Genomic DNA, 19,266 nt, shown 5'->3' with positions numbered 1-19,266 from the left:
CTGCTGATGTGTTACAGATGTGTCTGAAAAACACCCAAACTTCTCAAATCAAAGGGGCGTGTCTCTCTGTATAATCACCTGACACGACAGTCATTCCTTCACACCGTCCGGCGTACCTTTCTGACGCCGCTGCCGTGTTTGCTTCCAAAAGAATCGCAAATAATCCGATACAGAAGCGGGGAAAACGAAACCTCAGACCTGCTAGCATGTTTACCTGACGTTAGCATTGTCTCTGGATGAAGCCGTGCTGCAAGTTATTCGTGAACGCATTGAGATTACGGAACGGAAAACTAACGGTCCTCTTATGGAATTCCTGAAGGAGGAACTGGGGGGGGGGGGAGAAGGGGGGAAAAAAATCCAACAGTTTTACAAACAGAGAACAGAATCACGTGACAGAAACACTTTCAGACGCGGACATGTGGACGGACAGGAAGTCTACACACGGAGATGATGATGATGCGGCAGCGATCTTTGCAACCGCGATCCTTAAATAAAAATGAGGATGAAACTAAAAACAAAATGGAGTCATAAACATTAAGCCAGTGGAGTTAGTGTGGATGGTGTGTGGAGCACACGATACAGAGCCATGCAGTAAACCATGACGACGGAACGTTCTCCAGAGGACGCTTCTAGCCGAGAAGCTACCATACACTCTAACATGCCACGAATGACTGACTGAGAGATGGGTTTGTTTTTTTTTTTTTTTTTTTGTGGCAATAAAATTCTTTTTATGCCATCTGCATTTAAATATGAACTTATGCAGAACGGCGGGGGAAGGGGCGTAAGAAAAAAAAAAAAAAAGGGGGAATAACATTTACCATTCTTTTACACAACTTTCTTAATATTACGTGTTCGTTTTTGATGGCAAGAAAAGATTTTGTTGCCAGTTTTTTTTTTTTTTTTTTAAATCAGAAATGGGAATGTCAAATTTGAAGCCCAAAAAAAAAAAAAAAAAAAAAAAAAAAAAATGTAAAAAAAAAAAAAAAAAAAAAAAAAGAGAAAGAAAATTTCAACCAACACCAACAAATCATGCGGCACAAGATGAGGCGAGACAACAGGAACGTCGTAGCCGTGGAACAGATGAGAAACCCAGTGGAAACGGGTTTAAAAACAGAACGACGGTCCTCGAGGAGGAAAACAAAACAAAACAAAAACCCAAACAGCCCAACATGCTAAACAAAACGAAAACAACAGCAACATAAAACAAAAAGACAACGACCCCAGAACACCAGCGTCTCATGCAGCTGTCCAACATCAACTGATGGGGTTAGAAATGATGGCATGAATTTCTGTGTAAACGTGACTGGATGATTGGGGCCCTAGCGATTTTTCTTCATGATACAGATACAGATCAAGAAGTGCTCCCACTTTCTCCAACTATCTCAGCTGAAAAAATACAAAAATTTGACAGAAATTGGGATTGACAGTCAGGAGTGAAGCTCGAAGTGAACCGACGTTCTGCCTCGTCTGTCTCGTCCGCGTAAAACGTTCATCGGGTCTAATTTATAGAGGACAGAAAGCCATCTGTGTGGGATACGCGCTCGCTAAAAGCCCTCGAACCTTCTTTATGCAGCCATAATTGATGAGTGTTTTAGAGAGCGATGAACTCCAGGGCACGGCACGCTGTACAGCTTTACATTACCGTCCAACTGCTTAATACAAGATCGTTTTGTTTTTCTTCTCCCCCTATTGCAATAACGTCCGACGTGTTAATATTAATTTTATATGAAGAGCACTTTGGTTAAAGTGGAACGATGTGAGCGCTGACTCTGATATAAAATGAAAAAGGAACATTATTTATATTGGAAAAATGTAGATTGATTGATACCAAATTACTGGTTTAAAAAAATATATATTTTATCATCATTGAAAAAGCTCAAGCTATACATTTTTGGAGAAAAGTATAGATTGGTACCGAATTATATTGATACTGTTTTTGTATTTTTAATAATAAAAAAGCCAATGCTTTCACTTTGATATAAAATGACAAAGGAAATTTTATTTATTTATTTTATTTAAAAAAAAAAAAAAAAGATTTATTTATCTATTTATACAGTGAGGAGACAGATCAAACGTAGATACAAAATCAAATTTTTAATAAATAAAAAAGAAAAAAAAAAACACCCTGATGCGATCTTTCACTTTGAATAACAACGTGGTTTTTGTACAGGACTTTTCTTTCCTAATAATTAAAGAAAGTTATGTGATCTTTGATATTACTGTATATTAGGTTTTCAACAGTGAAAAGATAATAAATAATAATAATAAAAAGTATATTAAAAAATTACATCACTTTTTTTATTATAACATTTTTTACACCTATGCCATCTATGGCTTTGAATAAAAAAAAAAAAGATTGTACAAATGTGCATTTCTTTATTTAAAAAAAATTTTATTTAAAGTTAAAGCTGTGAGTTTTTTGTTGCCATTTTGGCACTTTTTATTTTATTTTTTTTAAACCCGTGAAAAGACAAAATTACTATATAGAACTTGATATAGTAACTTATTTAAATAAATGAATAAATATATTCGAGAATTTTTACAAGGAGAATTTTTTTTAAATGATTAATTATAATTAACTATGTGATATTTGACTTTTTGATTAAAAAAAAAATAAATAAAAAATCAAGTGGTGGTTTTTACCTTTGAGAGTTTTACAGTGAGAAGACAGACGAAACGTCGATTTTTTTTTTTTAATAACTACAAAAAAAAAAAAAAAAGGCCAAAACCCAACTTCTTTCAAAATCATTTTGAATTTAAATCTGATTTATATTTATATATATTTTTTTAATATTAATGTCTTATTTGGATTGAGGGGAAAAAATTCTCAGCAGAATAACTTGTTCAAAAAATACATAAAAAAAAAACAAAACAAAATGAAAATGAAAAAAAAAACCAAAAAAAAAAACCATTTGTACACAGAAATTCGATGATATCTGTTCTCTATTAAAATGCTTAACTTAAGCCTGAAAACAATGAGGGAACCAAAATAAATCAGAAACACTACTTCCATCACAATTACTCTTCTACATATCACACTATAACTTGGCGTGAAAGAAAAAAATGAAATAAAAATTGAGACATCTCAAAATGTATCATGGAAAAATGCAATCCAGTGTCACATGACAGAAAAACCTCCGGTAATGATACATTTTGAAGCATCAATGCAGAGAACATGTCACGTCTCGGTACTAATTTTGCTCGTACATCCTCATGAGAGATGGGGAAGACAAAATTAGCAGGAAATGTGAGCATGTTAACCACTTCGGAAAACCCCATGGCCAAGTGTAGCTCGTAAACAGGTGTCGATTTATTTCAAGGGGGATCTCTTAAGACTTACTGAGTGGAATTTAGAGAGTAGCTCGTGCCTGAATGAATGACTTGCTTGGGTCGACTTTGCTAGACAGGAAGTTGGCTTTGCTTAGCTAGACAGGAAGTTACACTTTATTAATCCATGGGGGGGCGGCGATGCTTTGAGGATCTGATCCTCCGTTGCAAAATGAAAGACCACCACATAGGAGCAAGCAGAATTAAACTGACCTAGCCCACCTGCGTGCTCGAAGTTGCACTCCTCCAGGTCCTCGTCGTCGTTGGAGCACTCGGCTGACGTGACGATGTCGTCTGTGCTCTAAGGAAAATAAATAAATGAAAACAAAATAAAAAATAATAAAAAAAAAAAAAAAGGCGGAGAGATAGACAAAGGTGATTGAGATCCCATTAATGCGATTTTTCAGCATTAACAACATACAAGCGCACGGAATTTTGAAAGAAATCTTCATTCGGTGGATTTGTAAACCCTATGCTAAAAATCAACACAGTCACTCGTTTAAGAGCAAAGCAGTGCCTTCACTGGCGAAATCTTTTGTAAAGTTTTGCGGCCAGACAAAAGCGAAAACTTTTGACGATGCCGATTCGTACTGATTAGCGGTTAGCACGTTCGCCTCACGCCTCCAGGGTCGGGGGTTCGATTCCCACCGTGGCCCTGTGTGTGTGTGCGGAGTTTGCGTGTTCTCCCCGTGCTGCGGGGGTTTCCTCCGGGTACTCCGGTTTCCTCCCCCAGTCCAAAGACATGCACGGTAGGCTGATCGGCGTGTCTAAAGTGTCCGTAGTGTATGAACGGGTGTGTGATTGTGCCCTGCGATGGATTGGCTCCCCGTCCAGGGTGTACCCCGCCTTGTCCCCCATGCTCCCTGGGATAGCCTCAGGTTCCCCCGTGACCCTTAAAAGGATAAAGCGGTAGAAGATGGATGGATGGATGGAAAACCACGATGAAAAGACTGATTTGCAGAAACACCGAGTTTCAGCACCTGACCCGAGTACCTGCTTGACTTTTTTTTTTTTTTTAATAATACCCCCCAAAACCCACACTTCCATTTCAAAGCACTATAGTTCATCTCTGGGTTTATTTCAAACTCGGTCTGAAGGATCGCTGCCTCCCATCATTTCTGGCCGCCACCTCCATTTGGTGTTTTAATAGTTTGCTTGGATTTTCATTACAGTTCGTCACTGCATTCGAGACGAGAGCAGAGATCTGGATCCAGTGCTGGAGCTGGAGATTATCTGTGCGCCTGGCCCGCATGGTCTCCGCTTCTGATTTACCCCCTCTTCAAAACCTTCAGTGGCTCACACCAACCGACACCGAGAGCTCGTTTTTCATACACACACACACACACACACACACACACACACACACACACACAGCTTGGCATGTCTTTATTAGGTGCAGATTCGAATGCGGGATAAAATAAGCACTGTCATAGAGCGGGTTTATGAAATTATAAATAACAGAAGACGTAATGGAGAGTACTCTCATCTGTGAAAGCGCACAATCATAAATACGATTGGCTTTGACTGGCTAATAAATAAGTGCCCCCCCTCCCTCCTTCACCCTAACCTCAGCCCATGCCATTACCCTTCCACTTCCCCTCTACATTGTTGATGGCTTTGGATGACTGAAGAAGAGATTTTTTTTTTTACCCCCCACTTTGGTCAAGTTATGCGATAAAATGCATTTGAATGCGCATCAGAGAGGCGGCGAGATGGCAGACAGGGTGGCTCTGCATGCCGGAGAGCTGTGGAATATCACTCGGAGTTAATATAAAATTATTCATTGAATTTATATTTAGTGTGGCAAATGACTCATCTTGCGGCTGAAAGACAGGGAGAGATCGCAGATGCAGGAGGTGATGAGAAAGGTAATTGACTGATTCCAGAGAAAATTTGAAACGATCTCCAGTTTTCCCGCTCGGAATGAGAGACGGACGCTAAATATCATAAACGGCTTACGAACCCTGACCCACGCCCGTTAGTCAGTGTTAAACGCTGCGAATGCAAGAAAAGCACTTATGAGACACTTACAAGAAAATATGCTCTAGAAATAAATATTACAGTTTTAAAATAAACAAATATAAATATCTATCCATCTATCTATCTATCCAGCCATCCATCTATCTATCTATCTCTCCAGCCATGCATCTACCTATCTATCCATCCATCTATCTATCCATATATCTATCTATCTATCCATCTATCCAGCCATCCATCTATCTATCTATCTATCCAGCCATGCATCTACCTATCTATCCATCCATCTATCTATCTATCTATCCATCTATCCAGCTATCTATCCAGCCATCCATCTATCTATCTATCTATCCAGCCATGCATCTACCTATCAATCCATCCATCTATCTATCTATCTATCCAGCCATGCATCTACCTATCTATCCATCCATCTATCTATCTATCTATCCATCTATCCAGCTATCTATCCAGCCATCCATCTATCTATCCAGCCATGCATCTACCTATCAATCCATCCATCTATCTATCCAGCCATGCATCTACCTATCAATCCATCCATCTATCTCTCCAGCCATGCATCTATCTATCTATTCATCCATCTATCTATCCAGCCATCCATCCATCTATCTATCTATCTATCTATCCAGCCATGCATCTACCTATCTATCCATCCATCTATCTATCCATCTATCCAGCCATCCATCTATCTATCTATCTATCTATCTATCCAGCCATGCATCTACCTATCTATCCATCCATCCATCTATCCAGCCATCCATCCATCTATCTATCTATCTATCTATCTATCCAGCCATGCATCTACCTATCTATCTATCCATCCATCCATCTATCTAATCATATATCTATCTATCTATCCATCTATCCAGCCATCCATCTATCTATCTATCTATCTATCTATCTATCCAGCCATGCATCTACCTATCTATCTATCCATCCATCTATCGATCCATCTATCTATCCAGCCATCCATCTATCAATCTATCCAGCTATCTATCCAGCCGTGCATCTACCTATCTATCTATCCAGCCATCTATCTATCCATATATCTATATCTATCCATCTATCCAGCCATCCATCCAGCTATCCATCCAGCCATCCATCTACCTATCTATCTGTCCATCCATCTATCCATCTATCTATCTATCCATCTATCCAGCTATCTATCCAGTTATCCAGCTATCTATCCAGCCATCCATCTACCTATCCATCCATCTATCCATATATCTATCCATCTATCTATCCATCTATCGATCCAGCCATCCATCTATCTATCCAGCCATCCATCTACCTACCTATCTATCTATCTATCTATCCATCCATCTATCCAGCTATCTATCCAGCCATCCATCTACCTATCTATCTATCCATCCATCTATCCATCTATCCAGCTATCTATCCAGCCATCCATCTACCTATCTATCTATCCATCCATCTATCCATATATCCAGCTATCTATCCAACCATCCATCTACTTATCTATCCATCCATCTATCCATCCATCTATCCATCCACCGACCACATTTCAAAAGGTATCCAAAGCCAAATCAATGTTTTCACAACACCTAAAACATTAAAGCGAATGCATTATTCCGTTTAATGTTCATAGGGCTACATATGACCCTTATAACAACATACCACACACCATACTGTACATCTACACATATATTCAGAAAGACATATATTCCAGTATCAGCTGGAATAAATGCCATCATTTTTGATGTCAAGCTGACATATCAAGTGAAAGATTCTTACTGCTATAAGCTGCGTTATAACACTCGTATGACCACTGACGTCGTAGCTTTGTGCGCGTCTGCTATGTCAGGATCGCGCAAATGAACGGAACGCGGAAAATGAATGAAAGAAAAGAAGATTCTGTGCAGCGTAACATGAACATGACTTTTGGTGATGATAAGGTGATAATAATAATAACGCTTTATAACACTGTTACGTACAGAAGGTCTGACCCTGACAGTCATTAGATCGTAACAACAGAGTTATGTAGTTTCTCTCAAAGTTTCTTAGGACTGCTTATCATGTTTGATGACAATTTAATGACGTTTATGACCGGCGTAACGAAGGGATTACGCAGGTTCTAAGTGCGATGCGAACTTGAGTGAAAGTGTTCTCAAATACCGCTGGAAGAAAAATCCAGCAACTTAGAGAAAATATCCCGTGTGTATATATATATATATATATATATATATATATATATATATATATATATATATATATATATATATATATATATATATTTTCATGATGTATATTCATCGCAGGCGAGTTTCTGCAGATTATAATCATTTATTTATAGCGTTTTGTTTCTCCTGGCAGGCAGAAGAAGGACTTATCCCTACAGAAACAATGGGAAAATGTTTTTGAGTATCACCGCATGGGTATTCAATGTTCATCTCTGCACCGAGGCTTAATCACGTCCCGTTTCTTAAACCGGTCTGACAGTGACAGGAAGTTTATATCAAATTCCCTGGAGATTAGAGCTCCCGCCCACCCCCCCCCCCCCCACACACACTCACCCCACCCCACCCTCCAAACGCGTTCCAAAGCCGTCGGAGTGTAATGCTTTATTGCGTCCGAGAGATAAGCAAATCCACCTAAATCCATTCCATTTATTCTGAGCGTCGGAGAAATGATTCATTATTTAAAAGGACAAATGATTTTCAGGTCGAAATCAAGATTCCAAGTGTTTATTGATTCCTCTCGGTATCTCCCGATAAGGACGGGACAGGCCGTGCTGTGACGCGCGGTGTCTTTTAGTTCTATGTAAATGGTTAGGACCTTGAGTTCAAATATAGAGAATCAATACAGTCTGAAGTTAGTCTCTTACAGCTTTCAGCGCTGAGCTCATGACTGACTAGAGAGAAATCTGCAGACCTGAGAAATACAGCATTTAAAAAAAAAAAAAAAAAAAAAAAAAAAAAAAAAAAGTAATCAATAATTTTTTTTTTTTAAAAAAGATGCAGTGAAGCTTGACATTCATTTATATATTTAAAAAATGTCACCGTTGGGGAAAAAAAAAAAAAAAAAGTATAAACATTTTTTTTAAATACTTAATTTGGCCAGATTTAGCTAATTTGGTAACAGATGTTTAGTTTACAGATGTTCGCATTTCGCGAATGGGTGATATAGCAAAATTATAGCAATTTGTTTGTTTCTAATAAAATCCAGGGCGGAGTCAGGGCAAGTAGATTTACTTAGCGCCGACATTATGATTTATAACCTAAATGTCACTTTATAAAGAGCAAAATATATATATATATATTTTAAATATTATTTTCTATCACATAAGTAATGTTTTATATTATGTTGGATTTTTTTTTTTTTTAATACAAGAAGACATTTTTAAGATTTAAGATTAAGATTTTGAGATTGTCATCTGCTTTACACATTTTACTATTATTATTATTATTATTATTATTATTATTATACAAAGGAATTAATTGAGCTAAACATGAAACAGGTGGAAACAACTGCAATGAGTACACATGACTACAACACAAAAAGGGGCGGAGACATGACCAGGAAGTGAAAATAAAAGTCACTGTAAGAGCACGGGTAATAGCGCCATGATCTGAGGGGGTTTGCGATATAATTCTTACTCTATTAAGGAACTAAGGAAGGCAAAACAATCTTTTTTCTCTCCCCCCCCCACTGCAAATTCCAAATTCCCCATTAATGCATTAGCTTGTTTTTCCTCAGACGTTCAGATCCGCTAGAGCATTTAAAAAACGATTTTTATTCACATTTATCTCGTTAACAAAACACACCCGTCATGCCTACGCTCTTATTTTGCATTCTGACAGTATCCAAACTCTACATGGCTCCCCCAGAACGATCATCACACTGAAGAACCTGATTTAAACGCCGTGTTCTCCTCCTTTAAACCCCCCCCCCCCCCAACACCACCACGCAGACGAACGCTTACTAAATCAGGGCTCGAGTACGAGAATAAATGTGCCCTGACGAGGACTGAGTTTCAGTGATGGGATCACCGGCCTCTCGTCGTGAACTGCACACACGCTGAAATGTGATGACGGCTCGCTCGGGGGAACGCTGACGTTTCCTCCACACAAACGCTTCTCTTTCAGTAGGCAGAATTAGTTCAAATAGCCTGTGGATACGGTGAGGGGGGAGGGGAAAAAAAAAAAAAAAAGTGCTTGGACTGCTTACTCTAGGAATAAATCTCCAAAAAGTGCACACAGTTAGCATGCTCACGAATCGCTAATCTGCTAGGTAAAACCGGTGGTGTATACTGAAGCAAAAAAAAAAACCCCAACCCCTACACAATTACTATAGACGCATTGGTAAGCTGATAACGCTGCAATTCGGCCGGAGACTTCAACCCTGTCGAGATAAGCTCATTGTGCTTCTTCTATGAGGCTGCATCAAAAGCTAGCCACTTTGCAAATAAATAAATAAATAAATCAATCAAATCAAATCAAATCAAATCCCTTTTCTGCGTTAACCCAACTCTATTTGTGCGTCACGGCTCTCCTTAAAGCGGAGCGTGAAAGCACGTAGGAATGAAATCGAACGGTGGAGGGTTTTTTTTTTTAAAAAACATTTTAAAGCTGCATTCACAAAGAAGTTTTGACTTAACTTTAACGTCCATAGTGATACCAGTATCAGGTTTGATATTGACTCAAACTTGTAAAAAAAAAAAATAAAAAAATAAATAATCCAATTCCATGTGACACTATGCCACGTGAGCCTGGCGTATGTTGCTGCGCAGACGCGTGTCGCGGAGTGACCGCTCAAAACAGACTGCACTCTGTGGACATATTTACAAGTGGAACTACAAACCCAAACACGTTCGCGAGTGTGGAGCAGAGAAACTGTCGCACGTGAGAGCGAGCGGTTCACTCCGGCGAGAACCGAGCACTGCTGAGACACTTCCAGGGTGCGAGACGTGGGGAAACTCCGCACGAGGCGTTCAGCGCTAGCAACGATGCTAGCTAGGTGAGATATAATGTCTACAGGCAAGGCTAGGTGAGAGAAATTAACAGCGCTTAGCCAGTCGTTCTTGACGACGATCCGCCGCAATGAAAACACAAACAGCCGTACAGATGTGGAACCCGCTCCTCACCACTGCAGCATTACTCAATCCAGTAATAATAATAATGGCACCCCAGGGTGGGCCAGGGGCTTTGTACAATTAGTTGTACTGTTGACGTTTATCCAAAAAACCAAGCATCTACTGATACTTACATTCAGTCTCCAAAAAAAATATATGGTACTGTCCGTACTCCCTCAGGTGGAAGAGCTACAGTTTCAGAGAAATGAAAGCTCTCGGATTGGGCAACATGCCGAGGCTGTGCAGCTTCACGAGCTGGTATTTTAGGGTGTAAATGGAGCTGGTTTACATTCAGCTCCTCGCCTTGAGCCTATGCAAATCGACTTAATCAATGCAGAATATTTACCGTGGCTTGACTCGGAGATAACTGACAGCCCCGGCCCGAGCGCTGCCAGGAAATATTAGCATCCTACTGGGTGCAGAAGCGAGCTGAGGAATGATGGAGCATCAGAAGAGCAGCAGCATCTCAATTAGAGAGACTAAACTGCTCTAAACACCACACACACACACACAAAAAAAAACCAACAACAATGCTCTAAAAAGGTCAAACAAGGTGCTAGATTATATTAAAAATAAACCTCTAGGATGAGTCGAAAACTTTCCCTCAAAGCCGGCTTTTCCTCCGCATTAGCATGTAGTACAGAACGCAGTATTTTGCTGACTGCTGACCTTGAACGGCGTCCAAATAAAGCCCTCGGCACACATTTTCCTGAGGAGATAAGTACTTCTATTGACATGTGTGTTGGTAGGAGGACATGCCTGGCAGAGCAGAGGGCTCATTATTAACGCTCGCAGCAGATGTTGACTGGAGCAAAGAATCGAGCAGAAGGCGAAGGGAACGACGGCAGACGGTCGCGAGGTAAAGCGTGGACATAATGTTCAGGGTTAAAAGAAAGACGAACCGGGTTAAAAAAAAAAAAAAAAAAAGAAATTTGTCCGTGTCTGCATCTTCACTGTTAATAGTAATCTCAGACATTTAACACAGGCTCCTAAAAAAAATAAAGAAAAAGAAAGAAAGAAAGAAAACGCAAATAAACAGCCTAATTCTTCCACTGGGAGAGCTTTGCGTCCACGTGCGTCGTGATTTATTTCAGCCATTTTATCTATTTATCTTCCATACATTTCCACCTGTTGGAAAAAATAGAATATGCGCATCATATAACCAGTAGTTAGTTATCGTGAAATAAACACGCTGCCATGTAATAGCAGTGAAGGAACTCTGGACTACATTTCCCAGCAGCCTCTGCACCTCGGTCACATGACCACCTGAACCTGGCCCGCGTTTATACGAAACGTTCCGCTTATATTCCGCGCATGCGTCCGCGTCAAAATCAATAACGTGGCACGCGTGTGAAATTAAAAACACGAGCGCCACCGTACACGTGAAAATGCAACACGGGAAGAATAAAAAAATTTTTTTTAAAAAAGCAACTGGTGAAAAAGCATTTTTGTGGATCTTGCAAACAAACAAACATGAGCAGGTTATATAAAGAATCATGTCCTTTAGGGAAAAAAAAAAAAATCCTGAATATAAATGAATCTTCTACGGAAAACGTCACGTGAAAAAAAAAAAGGACATATAATGAGGAATCATATATTTTTTTTAAATACCACGTATGAAAAATAAAGTCGAGCGTGAAAAAAAAACAACGTTTCAAACATAACAGGAATCAATAACACGGGAGAAGAATCCTTTCAAAACAAACTAGAAATCCAGAGCGTCACACGCCTCACGTTAATAATCACACGTTCAGATTAATCTTCTGCTCATAAAGCCAAATCCTTAACCTCTACGCTAACACGCTTCCATTCAGCTCTCTTTTCTATCTCTTGAGAAATAAAAGCGACAAGTGTATTTAAGTGTAGGATTATTAAAAAAAAATAAAAGAAAAAACGCCTCCTTTTAACTCGTCTTGCCGGGTGAAGTTGTTTAATGGAGGTCAGAGGGCACCTTCTGTCAAACTCTCAGCGTTTAAAATAAAACCGCGGCCGAGTACGAACGTCTTAAACCCATTAGTCTTAAACACGCCAGGTTTTATTATTGAACACCTCACCACTTATTCTCCTATTTAACTTGTCACCGGATAAAATAGAAAGAGGAGGAGAAGAAGAAAAAAAAACATTTATTTCCATTAGAAATGAAAGAATAAAAGCGAATTTTCCGACCTCAAATCCATTTCCTAACCGTTACGGAGCACGTTCTCGCGGCACATAAACCACTCCATAACCAATAGCGCGGGGTTTTTTTTTTATTTTTTTTATACGATTTATTTATTTATTTATTTTACGTTAACAGCTTTAAAAAGCGCTCGGTGATTTTTAAATGATGGAATTATTTCCTAAACGCTTCCAAAACACTCACCGAGGCAAATAAATATTTACCGATCGCGTATACATATATATATGTATATATATATATATATATATATATATATATATATATATATATATATATATATATATATATTTGAGCCGAGCTCGGCCGGGATGCGCGGGCGAATCCATCAGCGCGTCCTGGGCAGAAAGCCTGCGGACGTACATCACCGAGATATAACACCCGGAGTGTGATTTAGAGCGAGAAGAGGCGTCGGGTCGTTCGTTTCACGGCGGTGGCCCCACTCCTAATCGATTACAGAGCAGCGAGGAAAGCGCTGACAGTGGAATAATCGAGCAGATTTAAGAAGTTCCCCGTGTCATGTTTTTACGCTCTCGCTGATTTAAAGTGTCCCGACGGTCAACGTGCTTGAAGATGTAGAGATTAACCGTGACTTATAGGAGTTCAGTTATAAGGGGTTAAAACACTGATGGACGATCTGGACTTCTTCATCCTTACACGTGTCTCATAAAATAAAATAAAATAAAATAAAATAAAATAAAATAAATAAATAAATAAAGCGAACCCACCTGGAGAACTGCTGAGTCAGAAATAAAGCAGTTCAGGAAAATAATCAACAGCGATTTTGAGAGTTACTGAAACCAATCTTACTGAAAGCTATCCCCCCCCCGCCCCCCGGTTAGTACTTTATTTATTAGAGAATGACTTTTATAGTTACATTGTAAACATTGTGGAAAGTCCACGAAACAATATTAAAGCGGCTAGAAACGTAGCGGTTTTCCCCACTCTAGAAACAAGACATCAGGGCTACTGTCTGCTGCAAAGCGCTGACACTGGAGACTCCTTCCATAAGTGTTAACTAAATTACAGAACATGTTCTCATAACGATTATTGGATAACGCATTAGACCGAGCGCATCAGAATCTGGGAATAAAAAAAAATTTAAAAAAAAGGGGGGGGGGGGCCTCAAAACGTCATGGAAAATATGACAACTTTTGACGCACCGACCGTCGAGCAACTCGGGAGAAACAATTAAACAAACCGTTAAACGTAAACGTAAACGCACGCGGTTAGAATCGTCCGATTCAAATACCAGATGCAAAAAAAAATTTAAAAAAACCCCAAACAAAAACAAGAAATCATCCAGCGAACCCACAAAGACTTTTGTGTCTCGTCTGCTTCCGTTTACTCCGACTCCAAATCCAGGATTTTGCAAATGAAAAATAATGAGCGCCTGTCTCATCGGGCGAGGTCTGAGCCGACATCCTCAATTATTAAGATTTCAATCAAGCGTGTAATTAGGATTAAGATAGATCTCACGGCACGTCCTCTTCGGGATCGTGTCGAGCGATTCGGCGCCGCTTTGAACGCGACTGGGAGAGAAACTCGAACCGCGACTTTCTTTTCTCGGGGAGATAATGATCCGGGCTCGAGTCTCCGCTGGGAGCGCCGATGCGATCGTGTCCGTCTCTGCTCCGACAGGCCGGAGAGCGAGCGGCTTGTCTTACGCGCCGAATCAATAACACGGGAGAAGATCCTTTTCCAAAAAATAAATAAATAAGTAAGAAAATTCAAAATAAATAAATAAATAAATAAATAAAAAAGCTAGACCTGTCCCTCCGATCTCATCTCTGTCTCCCGTCATCTCGTCTCGCGGAGCGCTCCCCGGCGGCGCCCGTGATCACGTGTCCGAGACGTGTCAGGTTTAACAACCTCTTTGTGCCTCAGCGTGTGTTCATTAAAACAGGTTCGCTGCGACAGGACTGCACTGAGATATTTAACTGGATCGGGGTTTTAGTTATTTAGTTATTTATTTATTTATTTTACACGTAGACGCTGGGTAATAAAATAATCTATTGAATTACCTCTGGGATTATCTTATTACGTCCAAATCCGTCAATACAGATCACGCTATATTTCACCTTATAATAAATAACTCCAGGTAAAATATATTATACAGCCACAAGTTTGTGGACACCTGACCGTCACATCCATACGTTCTTGCACAACATCCCATTCCACATTTATTTATTGACCTCCTTTCCACTAGATTTCGGGGCGTGCCTCCATTTCGGATGCGTGTTCGTTCAGCTGCAAGAGCGTTAGCGAGGTCGAGGTCAGATGCTGACGTTGGGATGGCGAGGAGGCTCCGGTAATCTGATGTTTCCAGGGGTTTCAGGTACGTTATCGAGGCCGTAGCAAATGTACGTCCAACGTACGTATCGTGGTCATGTGACCTATTAACGATCAACTTGCGAGGCCGCAGATCCTAACGACGAGTCGTTCGATGGATTCAAGCGTTCGAATGATATTACCGTTTCTATAAACTGTTTCTCGATGTGCTGTAGATCGATTCGATGAATGTTTTTAAAGCCTTTTATCCGCTCTTTCGCCTTTACTTCCCGTACGTACGTGTAAACGTCATACCGGTGTGGCTCAAACCGCACGCCCATCGGGGAATCTTCGCAAGAACACGCTACAAACACAATCGCTCCGTTCCCTTTCAAAATACAGTACTCGCTGCCTCACGACCGCAGTCTAATTGCTCCGGGGCGATGCAGCCACTTCCAAACAGCCTCCATTCATCTTCCTGTTTGAAAGGAAATGGTTCCAGTCCTTGATCTTTAATCATTCTCGCAGCCAGGAGTGCAAGGTCACCGGGGAGCGCGCGAGTCCCAGGCAAACGCGCCGGCTAAAATTAGAAAAGCAATACGCGGTTTGTTTCAATTACAGATTCAAATCTAAAGTGGCGTCTTTTATTGCGGCGGGCCTGTTTAATTTGGAACGAGAGAAAGAGGGGCGCGGAGATAAAAGAGCGACTTGGGTGTGTGCTCGCGTGCGTCCGGAGAGCGGGACGTGAAGAAGATGAAGATAGAAAAGCAGGACAGGAGCATAACCGGTATATCAGCTTTATGGACTGCGTGGCATTCGGAAGCCTCGCTTTATTATTTGCACACACACACACACACACACACACACACACACACACACACACACACACTTAATATCCTCAGATAAGAAATATCACCTCTTCTGTGTGGGAGGATGGAAGTTGAGGAACATCGTACGTTAGCAGGTAGCGGACAAGTGAGAAAGTAGTGTGTGCGCTTCGACACTTCACCCGTGCTGCTTCATCTCTTGGGGAAAATAAGAAGGAGAACTTGGAAAAGCCGGCGTTCAAAAACTGGGTTTCTTCTGTTTGTCCCTCGATCCCGTTTAAAAACTAAGGGGGAAGGAATCGTTTTTTGGAATCTATTGCCACTGGACGTTAGCCTTGCACCCTCTATTTGACTTTTCGTTACTCTGTTCAGCACTTTGCTCAGCTTTGCTGTGTTAAATGTGCTTTATAAATAAAATCGACCATGGGCGTAACCACGCATTCTTTGGCGGCGGTCGTGTCCCCCCCCCCAATGTTGAGGAAATACCAATCTGTCCCCCCCAAATATACAGCACAAAATATTTTCTATATGTCCCCCTTTAATGAACCCTGCCAACGGATCTGTCTTTTCTTCATCTATTCTATTTATTTGTGTCTATTCCTTTTTAATATATTTTCGTTTGTTAAGGAAAATCGGTGCGTGCCCCCCCCCCCAATCGTACACTTGGTTGCGCCCATACTCGGCGCATACTCAAGTTCGTTGATGTATTTAAGCAGCTCAGTTTTTGACCAGTAACGTTACATTCACTTGCATATCCTCCCGCCGAGTTCGTCGGACGCCCCCCCCCCCACCCCGCCCCCCCCACGAGGTTTGTTTCCCCCCCTTTCGCTGAATCGTGATTGCGCCGAGTTTTTTTTCCAGTATATCGTTAGCAAAGACAAAAAAAATATCTAAAAAAATGTCGTTAACAAACATCCAGTTATGACGTAACGACGTACCTACAGTTGCTTTTTTTTTTTTTTTTTTTTTTCAATCGACAGAATAATTTGAATAAGTTACAGGATTGCACTTTCAAATATCGCAATATGAAATAAACAAACAAAAAAAAAGAACGAGAGAACGTACATTTCTTCGTCTCGTGATCTTCAGGAAAATCACACGAAGCGACGACATCTTGGGGAATATTCCAAATTATTTCACAGGGGTGAATGTGATCAGGTTTTTCTTGGTAAAGGATGCGTCGAGCGTGATTATACTAAATTTTAACCATCATATTTCAGCGTAGTTGTGCTTACAAGATCTTTTGCCGTCACTAGCTTTACTTCATGTACGTATTTGTAAGTGCAGTATACAAGTGCTATACAAATGGCACCTCGAATGTGGAACCATGTTTATAAATAAATAAATAAATGAATGAATGAATAAATAAATAAATCAATAAATCAAATGTCATCCATCATTCCTCCTGAAAGATGAGGCATGTCTCCGTTCTGACCTGAATATCTACGGACATTTGTAATTTTTGGTGAAACAAGTTTAGGTTGGTCCTGTGCAGTTAAAAAAAAAAAAAAAAAAGTTAACTCCACTAAGATCTTTAGAGTCTCGATCTCTAGAGCTCTTTTTTTACATTTCCGACTCCTGTAAAGACTCCGGCTCCGTCCTCGCTCGGCTCTCACATTTCCATAAATCACGAGCGGCGTCTTTAAAGGTTCACGAAATCCTCTCTCTCTCTCTTTTTTTTTTTTAAATATTCCTCCTCCCACGTGGCTTGTCAGCACCTTCTGAAACGTATCAGCGCCGTGCACGGTGGCCACTTTCTGCTCCACACGGACGCCGCGTAATTGGATTCTTAACGCTGGAACTCTGTAGAAATATTAGGCTTTATTGTGACAGAGCAGTAACACTCCCGTCTGCTGACGGACTTCTATAAAACTCTGCCCCGGCGGGTTACGCTGTTAACCTGTGAACCGGAAGCTCCCTGTGCACTAACACGTTTTCGGTTAACGGTACGTTCTAGACGACGAGAAAGTCTAAATAAGGAACGGGTATCGGCGGACGGGAAAACGGTCTTCTGGGGAAATAAATCTCAACTAATCCGTGACGAGAAAGTTTCAGGGGTTTCATTCAACACCTGCTTTAATTATGTATTTTTCAATAGTGTATTAGGGCTAGGAAACATGATGCTTTGATGACAAAATTATCATAAATTAGTCTGAGATATCATCAATATTCACATATTTTTCATTTATTTATTATTATTAAGATTATGAAACGGTTACAAACTTTGATTTAAAGCAGTTAATTTTTTTTTTAAAAATCTAATCTTTAAAAAATTTAGTTTTTATTTATTTATTTATTTACTTACTTGTTTTATCAGTGTGAAATGCATTTTTGTACACACTGAATATAAGTACGATCAAGCTTGAAATTAAATATTTGGGGGACAAAAAAAAAGATTAATTATTTAGAAACAAGTAGGCCTTTTTTAAAAGAAGCCTCTTATAAATCATCCACGAGTACGTCTGAAAGATTTCTCCCGTGCTTATAACTGTGTTATAAAGGCCCGATGTATGCACCCTTCCATTAATACAAATATAATTAAAATGATAATAAATAATTATAGCCTATCTGGTGAACTAATCTGCTCTCATGACCTGCCAAGTCTGTATATGATTTTTCGTCACATGACCTTACATCTTAGATCGTTTAATAGCGTCCTGAACTTTTTGTAAAAAAACAAACAAAGAATAAACCTGCTAAGTTTCAAAGCCAGTTCTTACTCCACACTAACCGCGAGGATGAAGAAACACCCAGTGTTCCCGGAGAGAATAATTTGGACCGTTGCAGTATGGAGGCTTAATTAAATCCATGAGAATCCGCGAGGAATTACACCCGTGGACGTGAAGCCAATTTCTCTGCGTTTGCTTCCTCGCCGTGTGCTCCTGGCGTTATCGCGGCGAGGCTTACGGCCAATGCTGCGCACAGCAGATTACCAGCGCGAGATAACCACCGCTGAATTAACCTCCGGGTACGAGTTTCAAAAGCGGGCTTGGTAACGCGAGACGCTTTAAAAAAAAACAAACCAAAAAAACTGAGGGAACGATGCGGCCATGATCAGTCATCTTCACAAATCTGTTCAAATAAAAGACGTTTATTGTCCATCAGATTACAGAATCATCGCGAAGCATGGTAGGTCACAATATCCTGTATCAGAGTTACTATACGCTCTTATCATAGCGCTCTAATCTTCTCCGTTCCCCATCTGCTAGCTGGGTCCGTCACTGAAATCATGTTCAGCTAATATCCGTTCTAAAGAGATGTCTGGGGGGCGGGGGGAAACCACCCCGCTGGCATTAAAAAGCTGAAGTTTTCTGCATGGAAGTGTTTATTTAACATTCAGGGAAGGAGTCTCCAGTGTAACGGTCACGTGAAAGTCTTCAGGACGGACATGTCGTCGTGTTAGGAAGTACCGTGAGTGTAAACTCCTCTGATACTGGCGTCTCCTTCCATAAACGTTAAATAAACGCGTCCTTACAGAAAACTTCAGACGGGCACGTTTACGCCGAGCTGTTACTATAGAAACGATAGCGCGTCAGAACGAGTGCATTACTATAAACCTGTGATGTGCAGCGGCACTA

At 40.3% G+C, this 19,266-nt stretch overlaps 1 protein-coding gene across 1 annotated transcript in view; it reads right to left on the bottom strand.

Moving 5' to 3' along the window:
• LOC128612768 (neurexin-3a-beta-like) overlaps positions 1-19,266 on the bottom strand; it is a 117,109-nt gene that overhangs the window by 12,223 nt on the left and 85,620 nt on the right. The window contains 1 exon segment of the mRNA XM_053633161.1: positions 3,541-3,628. Coding sequence (XP_053489136.1) covers positions 3,541-3,628 — 88 coding nt within the window.

The sequence above is a fragment of the Ictalurus furcatus genome, chromosome 9 (assembly GCF_023375685.1).
Source record: "Ictalurus furcatus strain D&B chromosome 9, Billie_1.0, whole genome shotgun sequence".
Classification (NCBI taxonomy): Eukaryota; Metazoa; Chordata; class Actinopteri; order Siluriformes; family Ictaluridae; genus Ictalurus; species Ictalurus furcatus.
Note: the sequence above shows the minus strand (reverse complement) of the source record. Positions and strands in the feature narration are given on the sequence as shown.